This window comes from Chlorocebus sabaeus, chromosome 3, assembly GCF_047675955.1.
Source record: "Chlorocebus sabaeus isolate Y175 chromosome 3, mChlSab1.0.hap1, whole genome shotgun sequence".
NCBI lineage: Eukaryota > Metazoa > Chordata > Mammalia > Primates > Cercopithecidae > Chlorocebus > Chlorocebus sabaeus.
Genome location: NC_132906.1, coordinates 23,830,051 through 23,848,024, shown reverse-complemented (window position 1 = coordinate 23,848,024; position 17,974 = coordinate 23,830,051). Strand labels below are relative to the sequence as shown.

The following is a 17,974-nucleotide window of genomic DNA, read 5'->3' as shown; positions in this document are numbered from 1 at the left end:
CACAATGGCATTGCTGTATACAGTTTAATGTTTACCTATTTTTCTATCTTAATTTCCCTTTAGGTTATACCTCCTTGAGAGCAGGAATTAAACTTACAGATCAAACTCGATTACATGTACTAGATCAAGAACAAAATTTAAGTTTACAGTGTTACTGAGGAAATTAACAACACTCCAGAGGGAATATTAAGAATAAACTCATAATAATCAAATTGCTTGAAAGAAAATGAATATTTTCTACATATAAGTCTGAGTTTTCAGCATAAACTGGTCCCATCAGAAAACAAAACAAAACAAAACAAAAAAACTTTTAAGCTTAGCTACAAACCTGGAATTATACTTCCTTTGAAATGCCTTAATTTTGACTTTTCGCTAAAGCAAAATCTTCACCTCAAATTTGTCAAACTGTACTACAAAATAACATTTCTGCAGCAAGCACTTTACAGATACACATATGATCTTGTTTTGTCTCGTGATAACCTTAACTTCAATCAGAAGGTGGCAGACGCAGCTGCAGGATCTAGGGCTCAGCTGCCTTGACACAAAGTTCTGTGCTTTCTACTATAACCACTACCATCCCAAGTACTATTTAAGGGTTTGTTTCAAGCAACATTTAGTACAATGGAATTCTAGAACAATAAAAAAGTATCAACAGTTTTTGAAGTTTGGTAGAAAATAATCTAAGCCAAATGTTTTCATATGAGCCTCTACTCCTAACCCTTAGAATAGTATTACATTCCCTCAGGTCAAATACTTAGAGAAGAGGTTATTTTTCCAGGGGCAGGAAATGAGGCAACAGAGCATATATGCTCTTCTAGTACTTACTTTATTTTTTCTCAGGAAAGATCAATAATTATACCAAAAATCAAGTATTAAATAGAAACCAGACAGGTGAAGACATTGTAGAAATGTTTATCTCATGAATACTCAACCTGTTTCTCAACCTGTCAAATAAAGATGCTTCTCTTACTCAAGGTTCCAGGGATGTAGTAAGAATTAATGCATAGAAAGTGTCTCAACAAGGAGCACAGAGGAAGAAGCTACATAAACAACAAGGCCAATTTACAGTAGATGAAAGGGATCCAAATCAGACCCCAACTCTTTAAGCTCAAAAACAAGTCTTCTGACAACCTAAAAATATTCTCTACATGGTAATACATATACATTGTTAAAAATCAGTCCAAACTTAGAAACAAGCTGAGGATATTTTACTGATGAGGCTTACATCCGAACGATAAATACCGAGACCTACAAACAGACCTCCAAATGAGATGAAAGACTGTTTCCCATCCGTACCTATGGGTGTTGATTTTCCTGCAGTCGTTTATCAGGGGACAAGCACTATTTGCCTTATAAAATGCTAAGCCCAGGCACAGTGGCTCCTGCCTGTAATCTCAGCACTTTGGGTGGCCAAGAAGGGCAGATCCCTTGAGGCCAAGAGTTTGAGACCAGCCTGGTCAATATGGTGAAACCCCATCTCTACAAAAAATACAAAAAAATTAGCCAGGCATGGTGGCACACACCTGTAATCTCAGCTACTCAGGAGGCTGAGGCAAAAGAATTGCTTGAACCCGGGAGGCGGCGGTTGCAGTGAGCTGAGATCGGGCCACTGCACTCCAGCCTGGGTAACAGAGCAAGAGTGACTTAAAAAAAAAAAAAAAAAAAACCTAACTACATAAAAGAGGCATGAGATTCTGCACTTGCAGGTAATTAATACTGAGGTTTACCTTTTAAAGTTTTCTATCAAATCTTCCTCTTTCTCTGCTATTCAGAATGCTAGTAACAGTCACTAGGTAAAAAGTAAAAAATCTTTGGTCCACAAATTCTAAGATGCAGTGTCTCAAATGGTCACGTGTGTGTGTGTGTGCATGTGTGTGTGTGCGCATGCACACACACATATATGTATCTTTGTCTCTGACTCACTCTATGCCCCAGGATGAAAGGGAACTGAATCTGGAATAACACACCATAAAAGGGAACTCACTCCTCCAGGCTGTGGGGTCCACTCGGTAGAAACTCAGTGAGCAGCAGTGAGGGCCCAGGGTTGACAGAGGAAAAGGGAGGCAACTACAAGTGGTCTGAGCAAGGGCAGCAGAGACTGATTATGTAGGATGAGACTGGCTTCTCACGGGGATGAGAGGCAAGGCCTTTCCCTTCCCAATCCCATTACAAAGGGAATATAAAAACAGGTCCATGAACATTTGTTCAGGGATCCCTGCTATATGCATGTAGCATGTCCATGGAGAACCATTACATAATTAAGACTTGGAATATTTTCTACATAAACCTCTATTTCCTTTTTCAAAAAAAAAAAAAAATGTTTTGAGACGGAGTCTTGCTATGTTGCCCAAGTTGGTGTTGAACTCCTGGGCTCAGCCATCCTCCCACCTCAGCCACCCAGAGTAGCTAAGACCATGGGCATGTGTGAATTTTTATTCTCTTGATATCTAGAAAAACTGTGCTGTTCTAGAACAACCCTTTAATCTTAGATTTTATTATAATCAACTTGCTTATTTCAGAAGATTCATTCTGCTGTTCTGTTATCGTACAATATTCATCTATAATACTTCCCACTAGTACTATGCGGATGTTCTCCCAGAAATACACATTACAATCTACCAACTTGTTTTTCACAAGGGTAGTTTCAGTAAAAACTGTAAGTTATCTGTCAATTACAAAGTAGCAATATTCAAACCTTTTTTAAAAAATCAAAACCTAGAAGAAAGCATTTCTATCCCCCTCCTTTTTTATATTTTTGTGGTGGGAAAAAAATGCATATATACACACGTTCCAAATACTTGGAGTAAAATCCACTTAACAAGCAGTATATGCCAGTGATAAACAAAAGAGTACTTTGTTTTAACATTTCTATGCATTTTTGGCCTTTTTAATTATTTTTTAAAACTCATATTTTCTGTCTTTGCCACAGGCTTCAGGCATGTTAGCACTGATGGACTCAACAAGAAGTTTCTAAAGAACAAATGCTTACCTGTCTCCTTGTTATTTCATACATATATCTTGTCTGTCAAGATTAGACAAATTTGAAAATAAGAGCCATCATATTTTTTTTTCTTTTTTCTTTTTTTTTTTTTTTTTTGAGACAGAGTCTCGCTCTGTCGCCCAGGCTGGAGTGCAGTGGCCGGATCTCAGCTCACTGCAAGCTCCGCCTTCCGGGTTTACGCCATTCTCCTGCCTCAGCCTCCCGAGTAGCTGGGACTACAGGCGCCCACCACCCTGCCCGGCTAGTTTTTTGTATTTTTTTTAGTAGAGACAGGGTTTCACTGTGTTAGCCAGGATGGTCTTGATCTCCTGACCTCGTGATCCGCCCGTCTCGGCCTCCCAAAGTGCTGGGATTACAGGCTTGAGCCATCGCACCTGGCCAAGCCATCATATTTTTATTCTTTTTATGATGTCCTCTGATACAAGTCTGGGGTACACAGTAGTGGCTTAATAAATAAAAATTTCATGACTTTTTTTCTTTCTCTTTTTATTTTATTTTACTTTATTTTGAGACAGTCTCACTCTGTCACCCAGGCTGGAGTACAGTGGGCTGATCTTGACTCACTGCACCCTCGACCTCCCGGCTCAAGCAATCTTCCCACCTCAGCCTCCCAAGCAGCTGGGACTATAGGCACATGGCCCTACACATGGCTAATTTTGTTCATTTTTTGTAGTGACTAGGTCTCACTATGTTGCCCAGGACTGTTAACCAGTGTCAGACTCCAGGGGCTGGAGTGATCCTCCTGTTTCAGCCTTCCGAAGTGCTGGGATTTATAGGTGTGAGCCACCACACCCAGCCTAATTTCAAGACTTCTTAAATATCTTTAAGTCCTTACTGATGACACTTAAATTTTTTTTTAATGATTAGGATGAAACAAGAATGTCAAAATAGCCATGATCTGCTTTTCTCTTTGCTGGCATTCGCCAGTTAATGGATTTTAGCTTAGAAGACAGAGACAAGAGAATATACTATCCACACATACAGTCAGTCCTCACTTAATATCAGCAATAGGTTCCTGAAAACTGTGACTTTAAGTGAAATGACACACAGCACGTCCTCAAATAAAGTCGTTTCCTTCAACGGTTTAACATTGCTTCATTACACTGTTGATGAGGAAAAAAAATTGGTTTCATTTTATGTTGTTTCACTTAAAGTCACAGTTTCTAGGAAGAGACCACCAATGTGAAGGAGGACTGACTGTATATTAAATCCATATATCTGACAGTTAACAATGCTGTGTTATGAAACTCTTCAATTCTCAATTATCCATGCAAAATGGAAGAGAGAAATGGCATGTAAAACAAAGAGGAAAACAAATCACCCATTTTAAGAATGAGAAACCCTGATTCCCAGGACCGTGGTTGCTGCCATGCAGGTCCAGGAGAAAGTGAGATTTCAGCAGAAAGTGGGAGTCCCAGCCCATATGCAGATAACCTACAAGGCGGATAAACAGAACACAGCTAACCAGGGGTCGGCTCTAACTAGCTTTGCAATATTTCCACTCTTCCTCTTAAAAACAAAAACTGTGCAAGCATATCTAAAAGTCCATAAACCAAAAAGCACAGTGATTTCCTAGACAGAATCATTAAGACTTGGGCTCACTATCTCCTTCTGCTGGAGTTCACACAAGAGAGTAATTGAAGAGGAAGCCTAGGGAAGAAGGCAAAGTGACTTCACCAAATAGGCACTAAGGGCCATACCTTTGTCATGAACTCCTCCAGCTGGTCTACAAACAGCTTGGTCTGCTGCTCAATAAACTGCTCACAGGCCGATTTCAGATGACGGTCTACGTCTTTTTTAGAGTCAAGATAATGTTCTCTTATCTCAGGAGTACCCTTAAAAAAAAAGATAACAATTTCCTCCTGTTTTTATGTGCCTAGAAATCACCAGACATGTAAACAATGTCGTTTATCTCCCACCACCAATGAAACAGACTCCTTCTCACCTCCAACAAGAACTCTATCAAGGCATTGTTGCTATTCAGCCTAAAAAATCTTGGAACAGTCATAGGGTTCAGGATTTTAAATGCTGCATCTGTGAAACAAAATTACTCATCCAGTGAACATGGAAAGTTTCAACAGCAAAGCCATGCGTAACATACACCAGTTCTCTACCACCACAAGGCAAAAAGCCAGTTCACCTTCAGCAACTCACCTCCATGAAAGGCTGAGAGTGAGATGAGCACCAATGATGGCTACAGTACTCACAGAGTTATTTTCCAGAAGTTCGAATTGCAAAATGACTATTAATCTCAATTATTCACTTACCAAAAAAAAAGAAAAATGATAAATGGTAATTGGCACCTTAAAATCTCACTGCTTGACTTTTAGGATATTAAATAGGTTTTTAAAAAATACTCATATACTTACCCAGCTTGTTTGTTAAAATCCTGGCTGGCACGGAAATTTATTCATTTGAAGCAGAGTGAATAAACTAATGTGTCAGCCAAGAAGAAAACACCAAAAGGACATATTTACCCCTTAACCTCCAGACTAACTAGAATCTATGTAAAGTATTAGCTGAGGTCTCATTGATGTTCAAATGCAATACGATATAATGTTAGTCTTGAGAGGTTAGAGGCGTAAAAGTAAAGACAGCAAGTATTATTAAGTGAGTAAGAAAAAAACATCTCTTTGCTTTGCCAGACTAGATAAAGCAAAGCATGAAATCATCCAACCTAGTTTTGCAAGCACACAGTACCATAATATTTACTGCCTTGACCCTGGTAGTAATGAAGAAGAACCTCTCTCTATCAGTTCAGTATTCAGAATAAAGCTTTAATAAATAGTTTATTGTGTCTGCTGTCTTTTCTATAAGACCCCTCAAAGATTCAGAATCAAATCATCATATGGTAGGGTTACACATGCTTTGTAGTATTTGGGGGAAAACATACTTTCAATCCAAATTTTGCCACAATCTCAAGATATTTCACTTTCTCTACTTCAGTTGATCTACACTAGAACCAAGCAGCAACAAATTACAAATTAGAAAAAAGTGACAGAAAGTAAATCAACCCTGCTCTATCCCATCACTTAAAGTAAGAACTGTCAGAAGCTGGGAATTCTTCAAAGTGTAAGAGTATGATTCCCACATCTCACACTGAAAGGAAAGAATGAAATCAAAGAGAATGGGTGGGAGATGGAAGCCTCTGATGAGAATAAGCTTTAAAAAACCTATGTGTTCTGTAAAGGCAAAAGCCAGGAAATCTGGCTCCTATTTAAAAACCAAAACAAAACAAAAACACATGGTATGCCACTTCCAAGGTTAGAGAAAAAAACAAAAATAATTTTAAATTTTAAAATCACAAAGTACGTAACAGACATGCTTTACAGAACCAAAACATATTCTCCGTGGTGGACAAGAGAGAGCATTAGGGAACGAAAAAGAGCAAACTGTTTTAAGAGGACTCATCAAGAGGTTACCCTGGCTCTCTGGTGAGTTAAATCAAATCCACTGTCAGATAAGCACAGGAATTGGGAAACTAAAAACCTACTATCCTTGAACATCCTTGTTTGGGGTTCCTCTAAACTGTAACACATAGAAAATAATTTGAGTGACCGTTTTTTTAATTGCCCCAAAACATTAGAGAGAAGTTAACTGATTACATAAATGAATGGCTTAAGGCAGCAGAGCATAAATCTCTTAAAAATGTTTAAGATAAAGTTTACATAAATTTGTAAGTAATTAAGGGACATGAGGGATGTTTATGGTATATCCTTAACTGCTGAAGATCAATTATCTTAGAAATTAACTACTCTGATCTTTTAGAAATCATCTCTTACCAATTCAGAGGCAAATCACTAGGATGGATGAATCTTCTTTCTCAAGATGATTCAATGTCTATTACCAACTCAAAGACCCTACCTTACATGATTACTGATTTAATACCACTGAAGTTTATTTAAGCACCTGAAACTTATAAAGATGTCAACGTATATTTTCATTCATTTTCGGTCTTAATGAGCTTGATAACCTCGTGAAGGTATCATGACAAGTTCACGATGCTCATTTTACCTAAAAGGAGGGTGGCGTGGGGAAGCTAAAACACCCACCCAAGATCACACAAGGGCCAGGAAATGATGGGACAGGAAGAAAACCCAATTCTTTCAAATTCTTAGATAAGTACGCTTCTCATTTTACCCAGCTGGCTTCCTGAATTTTCATAAACTGACAAACTCAACTCAGTGCTTAAAGTCATCCCAACTAGTTGACATTATTTACTTAGGAAACAGTTATTATATGGATTTTTCACTTTTTAACTGGTTGTAGGAATATGTGGCAGAGTCTAAATGAGTCTAATACTACAAACTGAAATGTCCAGATACAGTTCCCTTCATAAAGAAAATACAGCAAGTTAGAAGTCGTTAGCATGGTGACAGCTCAGCTCAGTACGAACAAGTAACATATTTAGCAAGCAAAGCATGCAAAAAATTGCAGATGAACATAAAATAAACCTAAAACCTGTGCTGACACATCTGGACAGATCAAACAGCCAAGTGTGCCAGCCAGGACAGCAAAGTACCTCTAGTTTTCTTGAGGTCCAGGGAAATTTCCTTAATGGTGAATTCAGTGTGAAATGGAGCAATTTGTTCACGAAGTATCAAAAGGTGCTTAATTAAGAAAAGTTGTCCATCAATCTGAGTCTAAATTATAAGACAGAAAAATGGATATGATCACATATTAAATCAAAATAAAAGCATATATTATTAATCAACATTAATCTACCTAGGTTTACAGCCTATGGTGTCAATTCTCTTTTGTTGTGCAATGAATTTTCCTCATGCTAGAATTAAGTTAAAAAATCTTGCTTCAAACTCTTATTCGCACTGTCACTTGCTCTACTTTAAAAATCCAAGAAAGTCAGACACAGGTTGTAAAGTAACACATTTACAGAGAGAAATCCAATCACTTTCACCTGGTGCAGAGGTAGAAGAGATGATGCAGCCTAACAGTGGCCCAGAGCAGAGGAGGTAAAGAAAGGCTCAAAGAATAAGCACGATCCTGACCTGGCCTGGCATTCTAGTTTTTTTCTAGTGAAAGCCTCAGGAACATGGCTTTCACTATTTGGGCAAAGCAGTTTCAATATCTAGAACATCAGACATACTTCTATTTATACAAATGTAAAACGATTTGGGATTGCCATTTTGGATCCTCCTGCCACCAACAGAGCTCTGACTACCCACATCCCTGAAGGTCAAGCATGTTCTTCTGCCTTCTCAGGACCCATCCACAAGAGTCTTGTGATTCAAGCTCAGTTCTCAAACCTCTGACCCAATCCTCAAACACTGAATAATCATAGCTCTCATTTCAGAAAAGAGTTTGTATATTAGTAAGAGCAAGGCTGTATTTGCTCCTTCTTGCTGTTACTCAAGGCAGAATCTTATTTTGAAAATATTGCTAATGAAGCTTTTATATTACCTTAGGAAAAGATAAAGTTATCTTTCAGTAAGCAATATAAATGTTAAAGGAGTTATTAAATGAAGATTCCTTCCCAGTCTCGCTCGCTCTCTCCACCAGTTTTAATAAACATAATCAATGACTTATGTCATGGAAACTCACTTTGCATCCTGGAACACGAAGCACCAGGTAAGTGGGAAATGCTACAGACTTTATTACTTGTTCTATTTTTAAAAGACCTAACAACTCTGATGCCAAAAATAGTATTGTATAGATTTTATTACTTTACAAAAGCTATTCTAATACAGCAAATAGTATCATGTTAATTTGTTGACAGGTGCTCAGTTTAAGTATGTAAGAACAACTTCTTGCCTTAAAAAAACTCTTTAAGACATCAATCCATTTTCACTGATCACTTTCAAGATAAAAATACACAAGCTTGGCTGGGCGCGGTGGCTCGCACCTGTAATCCCAGCACTTTGGGAGGCCGAAACAGGCGGATCACGAGGTCAGGAGACAGAGACCACCCTGGCTAACATGGTGAAACCCTGTCTCTACTAAAAATACAAAAAATTAGCTGGGCGTGGTGGTGGGCACCTGTAGTCCCAGCTATTAGGGAGGCTGAGGCAGGAGAATGCCGTGAACCTGGGAGGTGGAGCTTGCAGTGAGCCGAGATCGTGCCACTGCACTCCAGCCTGGGTGACAGAGCAAGACTCCATCTCAAAAAAAAACAAAAGTACACAAGCTCAACCATGAAAATAATAAGCTAGTGTCTATCAAATTGAGAGCTTCTCCATACATACTTAAGCTCTTATAATACGCAGGAAACAGAATTAGATAAAAGAGGATAGCCTACAGATAATAAGGGCAAAAGACCCAACAATCAAAAGGCTTTTCATGCCTCCCTTAAAAGAAAGGACATGGCCAGGTGCAGTGGCTCACGCCTGTAATCCCAGCACTTTGGGAGGCCAAGGCAGGTGGATCACTTGAGGTCAGGCATTCAAGACCAGCCTGGCCAACATGGTGAAACCCTGTCTCTACTAAAAATGCAAAAATTAGCTGGGCATGGTGCGCACACCTGTAATCCCAGCTACTTGGGTGGCTAAGGCATAAGAATGGCTTGAATCCAGGAGGTGGAGGTTGCAGTGAGCTGAGATAGTGCTACTGCACTCCAGCCTGGGTGACAGAGTGAGACTCTGTCTCAAAAAAAAAAAAAAAGAGAGAGAGAGAGAGGACAGTGGTACAAGAGGACATAAGCCTATGAACTTTTTTTTAAATTAGGTCATATTTTTCCCTCCTGAGATCCGAGAAACACATGCATGATCACTGTAGACAACAAAGAAATGTGTAGGGAATGAGAGAAAAATCATCCATAGTTACCTAAAAGTTTTCACTGTTACATATTTTCTTCAATGCATTTTATTACATAGTAATATAATATATCTGATTTGCATCTTAAATATCTATTGTCTTAATATGTTTAAGTTAAATTTTATTGTTTCATTTTAAAAAATTTAATGACTGTGTAATATTGTTATATAAAACATGCCACAATTTACTTAACCATTTCCTTAACATTAGACATGTGTTTTCTAATTTCACCTATTATCAAAAATGTGTGGGCACAGACTTGGAAATACTTGTTAAACTTAAATCTGCCTGTCTATAACTTTATTTCTAGTCCCCATGTGAAAATTTCATTTCACCTCTCCATTTCATGAATGAGAAAAATATAGTGGTCACAAAGATAGAGCTTTCCTAGCAACAAGATCCCAAATTATTCTGTGGAGATTTATATATAACTTCTACATATGTATACATTATATATATTACATAATATATAATACATATATAAAAACCTTGAACTTAAAAGTCACATTTATAAATCCATACGTCAAAAAAAGTTAACAGGATTTGAACACTCCAAGTGGGAAGAAAATTTTGGCTGCAAACAGCTCCCACAGCTCCTTACCTATAGGTAACAGGTATTTTAAGAGGAGAGTTAAGCAAAGCAACACTTTTGAACATACTCTACTTCCTGAGGAGGAAAAAAAAAAATCTCAGGGCCTGTGGGAGAAGCACATGCCAGCAGCCTTCAGCCCCAGATCTCTTCTGGATTAAAAACTGTAAACCGCTAAGTGTGGTGGTCAACACCTGTAATCCCAGCACTTTGGAAGGCTGAGTTAAGAGGATCATTTGAACCCAGGAATTTGAGACCAGCCTGGGCAACATGGTGAGATCCTGTCTCTACAAAAAATAAAAAATTTAGCCAGATGCCTGTAGTCCTACTGTTCAGGAAGCTGAAGCAGGAGGATTGCTTCAGCTCAGGAGGTTAAGGCTGCAGTGAACAGAGATCATATCACTGCTCTCCAGCTTAGGTGACAGAGTAAGACCCTCTCTCAAAAAAAAAAAAAAAATTAGCTGGGCACAGAGGCTCATACCTGTAATTCCAGCACTCTAGGAGGCAGAGGTGGGCAGATCACTTGAGCCCAGGAGTTTGAGACCAGCCTGAGCAACATGACAAAATCCTGTCTCCACAAAAAATACAAAACTTGGCCGGGGCATGAAGGTACATGTCTGTAGTCCCAGATTCTTGGGAGGCTGAGGGAGGAGGATGGATTGAGCTCAGGAGTTCGAGGCTGCAGTGAGCTATGATCACACCGCTGCACTTCAGCCAGGGAGACAAAGTAAGACCTTGTCTCAAAAACAAACAAAACTGTAAGTCATACAGTCATGGCGACTCCTTCTAGTCACACAACCCAGAGTCACAATTACCTGTCCTCAAAATTGACTCATTTCCTCCATGTAAGAACATTCAACTATTTAAAACAGTATCGTAGAGATGATTATAAATTGTGATGTTTCCTTGAAAATGCTTTCTTGGTATTCCAGGGAAATAGTACCATTTCCCCAGTGGCTAGGACTACAACAAGAAACCTTTACCCTGTAGAATGTGTAACCTAAATACCACTTTGGGTACTTCAGTAAAGTTGGACTCTCCTATATAGTACAGTCTTTATTAAGCACTATAATGAAATACCAGCTTCTCTCAAAGAGCCTCAAAATTCAATCACATTAAACAATTTCTGCCAAAACAGCTTTAAACTTCTGTGCCTATAGGTAAATGCTATATTCCACAATATTTTACCAGGAAACAGGATTTCACCTAACACTTCATCAAACCTTGTTTTTGCTGATAGACTCTGATGCTCCAAGTAAGGACTGAATGCAGGCAGACAATGCTTCCTGTGATAATCCTTGGAACACTGCCCTCTGGTGGAATAAAAGAGAAAAATCAGCCTGTGGCACTTGCAAATAACAATACCTGCTTGTCCTCATGGTGGGATTAATTTACTATTCCTACTACTCTTCCCGGTTTCCTATTCCCATGCAACCTCTCTAGACCAACACATAGATTTGTAATGTGCAGTCATCTCTGGAAACACTCATGTGACCCTTCAATAAATATTGATTAGCATGCTAGGCACTGTGCTAGATGCTAGAAATGTAGGCAGGCATGGTTCTGACCTCATGGAGCCTTCGCTCCAACACGATCTCACATGGGGCTGTTTTTTTAATCTCTAAAACCAACTTTAAAACAAACCCTCAGCAAATCTACTTCTAAAAATACACTAGAATTGTATTTTAAGAATTCACGTACATGGCTCTTCATTACAGTATTATTTAGAACAGCCAAAAACTGAAAATAACATAAATGTTCAAAGACAGAGGACTGACAAATAAAATAAGACTAAATCTAAATTATAGAATACTGTTTAAGAAATCAAAGAATGCTGAAGGAGGCGGTGAAATTCATAATCAGGTTAAAAAAAAAAAAAAAAGAAAACAGGTTACAAAATGGTATGGGCAGTACGATTATTTAATTCTGCCATTCCCAGAGGTGAGGCATGGTGGTTGGACCAGGACTCCCATCAGTCCCCTCGCTTCTCTCCCAGCCTCCATTCTACATAAATATGAGCCTATTCATTATTAGGCCACTGTCCTGGGCCCTGGTTTCCAACTTGATGTTCTCTTTTTACATTGCTTCTCCCCGTTCTGTGGTTTCCCACAAGGCTATTACTATAGGAAGGAGAGATTAGAGCTGCCATCTGCTGGGTCACTAACCCTGCCTAGGAAAGCTTAAGATGAGCAGCTTAGACCAAGACCCTCGCCTTCCCCTGCTCAGCCTTAATGTATTTTACACTGGATTGTCTTTCTTCACCTTTGATCGGTAAGACTAAAAGTGTTAAGATTTGAATATAAGCTAGGTGAAAAAAGAATAAGCAAGCCTAAGGCATAAGACAAAACTGGCATAGTGACCTCCTCAGGCCTACCTACTATTTAGCTAAAATCCCTGTTAAGCACCCTAAGAGGCTTTTTTTACTACAGTCTGTGATGACAATGGGTTCTATGTGGAATATGTCTCCTGTGTATTTTCCTTGGGATCCTGACTCCACTGCAGGAAGCTGCTGAATCTTAGCCTAATATCATTATTCAATAAACCTAACGGACAGCCTGGGGAGGAAGAGATGCCAAATGTCCAAACCTCTCTCTGGAAGACATCTCATCAGCTGGGCAAAAAGGCTGAGACATCTAAGTCTGTAGAGGTGATCTGGGCCCATCCTTAAGAGTCCCAGAACTGGGCAAAAGGCACTTTTGGTAGCATTTCAAAATCTATAGCACAAAGCCCAGCAATTATGCATTTTAAATTAAATATAGAGTAGTATACACTCTACTGACCCAATGAAATGACTGTGCAGTCTTAGGACTCTGGTATAAAATATCTCCGTGGTATAAGGGTAAATGCATACTCCTTTTGAACCATGTCCTTAAGAAATAGTGGCATCTAGCCGGGCGCAGTGGCTCAAGCCTGTAATCCCAGCACTTTGGGAGGCTGAGACGGGCAGATCACGAGGTCAGGAGATCGAGACCATCCTGGCGAACACGGTGAAACCCCATCTCTAATAAAAATACAAAAAACTAGCCGGGCAAGGTGGCAAGTGCCTGTAGTCCCAGCTACTCAGGAGGCTGAGGCAGGAGAATGGCGTGAACCCGGGAGGCGGAGCTTGCAGTGAGCTGAGATCCGGCCACTGCACTCCAGCCTGGGTGACAGAGAGAGACTCCGTCTCAAAAAAAGAAAAGAAATAGTGGCATCTAGACAATTCATTACATGACTGCTATCTTTAATCTTTGCTCCAAATGCAGTCAGGGTCTTCTCCTCAGGAATGCACATATAAAACAGTCATGCAAAATTTGCCCACAATTTTGAGATGTCCACAGACTCCCCAAAGCCCATTCATTACTGAATTATAAGTTTCTATAGAAAGTTCAGGTTAGAAATTCCTAAATTAGCTTGACCTCAAGTTACTTCTATATCTAAAAATCATGATTTTAAGAATATCCAACAAAATACTTTATCAAGATCTTAAAATGTAAATTAAAAAATATTTCAAGTGAAGGAGCAAGCAATTCACAGTAAAGATACACGTACATCTATGCATCTGTATAATTTGGAGAGACAGACAAGAGTTCTTCGAACCGTAGGATACCACATTCCATGAAGATCTGCTGGAGAAATTGTGGTCTGTGGTCTAGGATTAAGGGATTCTGTTGAACCTAAAACCCAAGTGGAAAGGAAGACACATTTCACACATGTGGATGTTTGTCTTACAATAATTTACATGGCAACTATAAACTGTTTATTCTTATTAGCTATCAATAGCTAGAGCGCACCAATTTTTCCCCGCCTCAGTTTTCATCAAGAATACCATGAGAAATCTAAATCTGTGACAGGCGAGATTTAACACAGTAAGTGAGAACACACATGAATATGAACATACATACATTCCAGCTTCATATACATATGCTCAATCCAAGTTGCTTTTCCCAAATTGTGATCAATAATCTTTATGGAACATAGGAAAAGCATAATCACATTATAGAATGCAGCCATTAAAAAGGAGGCAGATCGGCCAGGCATGGTGGCTCACGCCTGTAATCCCAGCATTTTGGCAGGCCAAGGCAGGCGGATCACGAGGTCAAGAGATTGAGATCATCCTGGCTAACACGGTGAAACCTCATCTCTACTAAAAATACAAAAAATTAGCTGGGCGAGGTGGCGGGCGCCTGTAGTCCCAGCTACTCGGGAGGCTGAGGCAGGAGAATGGTGTGAACCCAGAAGGCAGAGCTTGCAGTGAGCCGAGATCACGCCACTGCACTCCAGCCTGGGCGACAGAGTGACAGACTCCGTCTCAGAAAAAAAAAAAAAGGATGCAGATCTCGGGCCAGGGCCAGGCAAGGTGGCTCATGCCTGTAACCCCAGCACTTTGGGAGGCCGAGGCAGGCAGATCATGAGGTCAGGAGTTCAGGACCAGCCTGACCAATGTGGTGAAACTCCATCTCTACTAAAAATACAAAAATTAGTCAGGCGTGGTGGCACGTGCCTGTAGTCCCAGCTACTTGGGAGGCTGAGGCAGGAGAATCGCTTGAACCTAGGAGCTGGAGGTTACAGTGAGCCCAGATTTTACCACTGCACTCCAGCCTGGGCAACAGAGTGAGACTCTGTCTCAAAAAAAAAAAGGAGGCAGATCTCTATGTAGTCATGAGGAAGCAGGTGGGAGCCTGTAGAGGTGGGGGAGTAACAAGAAAACAAAGCACTTCTAAACAGGGGGATTAATCAAAGCAGGTTTGCCTATCAGCCTGTCTTCCACACTCTGAGTCAAATCACATACAGGCCTAGTTAGTACATTCAATTCCCAGGTGACCAGAGCGGGCTTCCCCCCACCAGTGGGAAGGTCAGAAAAGGCAGCCTTTGGCGACTGTGAGGAAGAGCAGGTGGGGAGTGTGGTTGGGCAAAGACATCTCTGTAAGGGAAGTACAATCACTTCTGGGTCGAGGGACCAAATTTCAAATGAACCACGAAAAGTGGAGCTGGTATAATACTTTGAGACAACAGGTGATATTGAAAGATGGTCTAGGCATTAGAGGACATTAGCAAACGCATTAAATTTTTAGTGCAATAATGGTTTATTGTTAAATAAAAGATGTCATTATTTTTTGGACATGCTGAAATACTCAAGGGTGAAGTGTCGATGATGTCAATAATTTAAAATGGTTCGTCAAATATATTTACACACGCACACCCCAACACATACATATATACACATACACATATAAGTGTATATATGTGTGTGAATATGTGTGTGTGTATATGTGTGTGTGTATACATATATATATAAACATATACATAAAATAAAATGCTAAGTCTTGAATCCAAGTTGTGGGTATGGGTGTTCATCATGCATCTTTCTACTTTTCTGTATATTTGGAATGTTTTCAATAATAAGAAAATAGATCTATGATATAGAAGTAGATCTATGATATCTATGATCTGTAATAAGTTACAGAACAAACATAATTCATTTTTATAAATGGCTACAGCAGCCTATGCTTACAAGAAGGCCTGGAGGTTGTATGGCATAGATTTGAGGGGAAAGGGATGAGGGAAATGTTGAGGCTTAGTACTTTCTTTGCTTTTATTTATTTATTTTTTTTATTTTTATTTTTTTTTGAGATGGAGTCTCGCTCTGTCACCCAGGCTGGAGTGCAGTGGCGTGATCTCGGCCCACTGCAACCTCCACTTCCTGGGTTCAAGCGATTCTTCTGCCTCAGCCTCCAGATTAGCTGGGACCACAGGCTCATGCCACCACACCTGGCTAATTTTTTGTATTTTTAGTAGAGACGGGGTTTCACCATGTTAGCCAGGATGGTCTCGATCTCCTGACCTAGTGATCTGCCCACCTCAGCCTCCCAAAGTGCTGGGATTACAGGCGTGAGTCACCACGTCCGGCCTTTTTTTAATTTATTTATTTTTTTTTTTTGAGACAGAGTCTGGCTCTGTTGCCCAGACTGAAGTACAGTGGCATGATCTCGGCTCACTGCAACCTCCACCTCCTGGGTTCAAGCAATTCTCGTGCCTCAGCCTCCCAAGTAGCTGGGATTACAGGCAAGTGCCACTATACTCAGCCAATTTTTGTATTTTTAGTAGAGATGGGGTTTCGCCATGTTGGTCAGGCTGGTCTCAAACTCCTGACCGCAGGTGATCCACCTGCCTCAGCCTCCCAAAGTGCTGGAATTACAAGTGTGAGCCACCGTGCCCGGCCAGTACTTTCACTTTACAATTTTGTAAGCTTTTTTCCAAAAAACAAAAACTACTTGTATAATTTTTTTTCTCTCTTACCACTCTTAATTAACTTGTATAATTTTTAAATTTCTTCCACAGAGCTCACTTTAAGCTAACATTTAATTTGTATGAAGTATCTTAAAGAAAAAGAATAAACAAATTACATCAAAGAATATTTAGAAGATGAAATATTTAAACTTTTCCTTAGGAATATGGTATGTGCAGGATCCCTTCTTCAAAATAAAGTGCCAAAAGAATTCCCCCAAATAAAAGTTTACTCAAACAAACGTGTTTAAGTACTTTAAAGCCAGAAGTCAGCTTGTGTTCATTTTCCCCTTTCCTGGGTAACTAATACTAGTTCACTGGGGCAAACCATCAAAAGCCAAGTGCCCCCTGGCTGCCTCTCCTAAAGAGCAGAGCAGGCCCCGGGACCAGGGCTGCTCCCACAGCCCTCCTGCACATCTGCCTCCATTGTCCTCCGCGGGCCTGACCTCCCCATTACTTGTTCTACATACAGAACAAAGCTGTGCTTTTAGAAGGTACTGATAACTGGTCTCTTCACCAGATGGTCTCACCACCAATTGCCCTGACACCTCCTTCTATGCCATGAACTTCACATCATTTAAAGCCCTCCTTTCAGAGGCTTCTCATTCTCTCACTTCCAGCTTTAGAAGTGGGAACCAGGAAACCAGGAAAAGTGATTATGACATACTCTTTTTGGTTTTGCTCCACTTCCTACCTGATGAGAGCCTTGCTTTCCACCCCAAGTTCTATCGCCATTGTGATAAGACTGATAACTGCACAGATGACGAGCTGCTCATCCTTACCTTCTCAACTCCAAAGACTTTCTCTTCCATCCTCACACCCCTACCCCAGGGGCAATTCTTAATACTTGCAGAATTGTATTTTTATTACTTTCTGCAGACTTCCTTCTTCCTCTCAACTATTCCACCTCTAAAGTTTTAAAACTCAGCATGCCACTTTATAACCACAATGTTCTGGAGATTTTGATCTTCTCACCTGTTTATGCAAACTACACGGGCAACCCCTCCTCCTCTGACATCAATCGCACTCTCTCACTTCCCCCCTTCTGACCTCACTGGCTGTCAGTTTACTCCTCTATCTCCATTTGCTCCTTAACATCAGCACTGGCTCAGTTTCTCCCCCAAGACGTCTGCTACAGTCACTCTACACTCTGTCCTAGGATGATCTTACACAAGCCCAAAGCATCAACTACGCCTCATCCTTTATTTCTAAATCAGTCTTTCTCTCTACAGCTCTAGGGCAGTGCTGCCCAGCAGAAATACAATGTGAATCATAAATGTGACACAGTAAAACGTCACATTTTAAAAAGTAAAAAAGTTAGCCAGGCAGGATGGCATGAGCCTATGGTC

General features: G+C 40.1%; 1 protein-coding gene across 1 annotated transcript in view; it reads right to left on the bottom strand.

Annotated features, from left to right (window-relative positions):
* The window catches only part of COG3 (component of oligomeric golgi complex 3), a 74,353-nt gene that overhangs the window by 14,186 nt on the left and 42,193 nt on the right, over nucleotides 1-17,974 (bottom strand). Inside the window, exons 15-19 of the mRNA XM_007960331.3 lie at nucleotides 13,890-14,014; nucleotides 11,582-11,671; nucleotides 7,524-7,644; nucleotides 4,947-5,035; nucleotides 4,702-4,836 (exon numbers count right to left, since the gene is read on the bottom strand). Of these exons, the coding sequence (XP_007958522.3) occupies nucleotides 4,702-4,836; nucleotides 4,947-5,035; nucleotides 7,524-7,644; nucleotides 11,582-11,671; nucleotides 13,890-14,014 (560 nt within the window). The remainder of the gene's footprint in view (nucleotides 1-4,701; nucleotides 4,837-4,946; nucleotides 5,036-7,523; nucleotides 7,645-11,581; nucleotides 11,672-13,889; nucleotides 14,015-17,974) is intronic.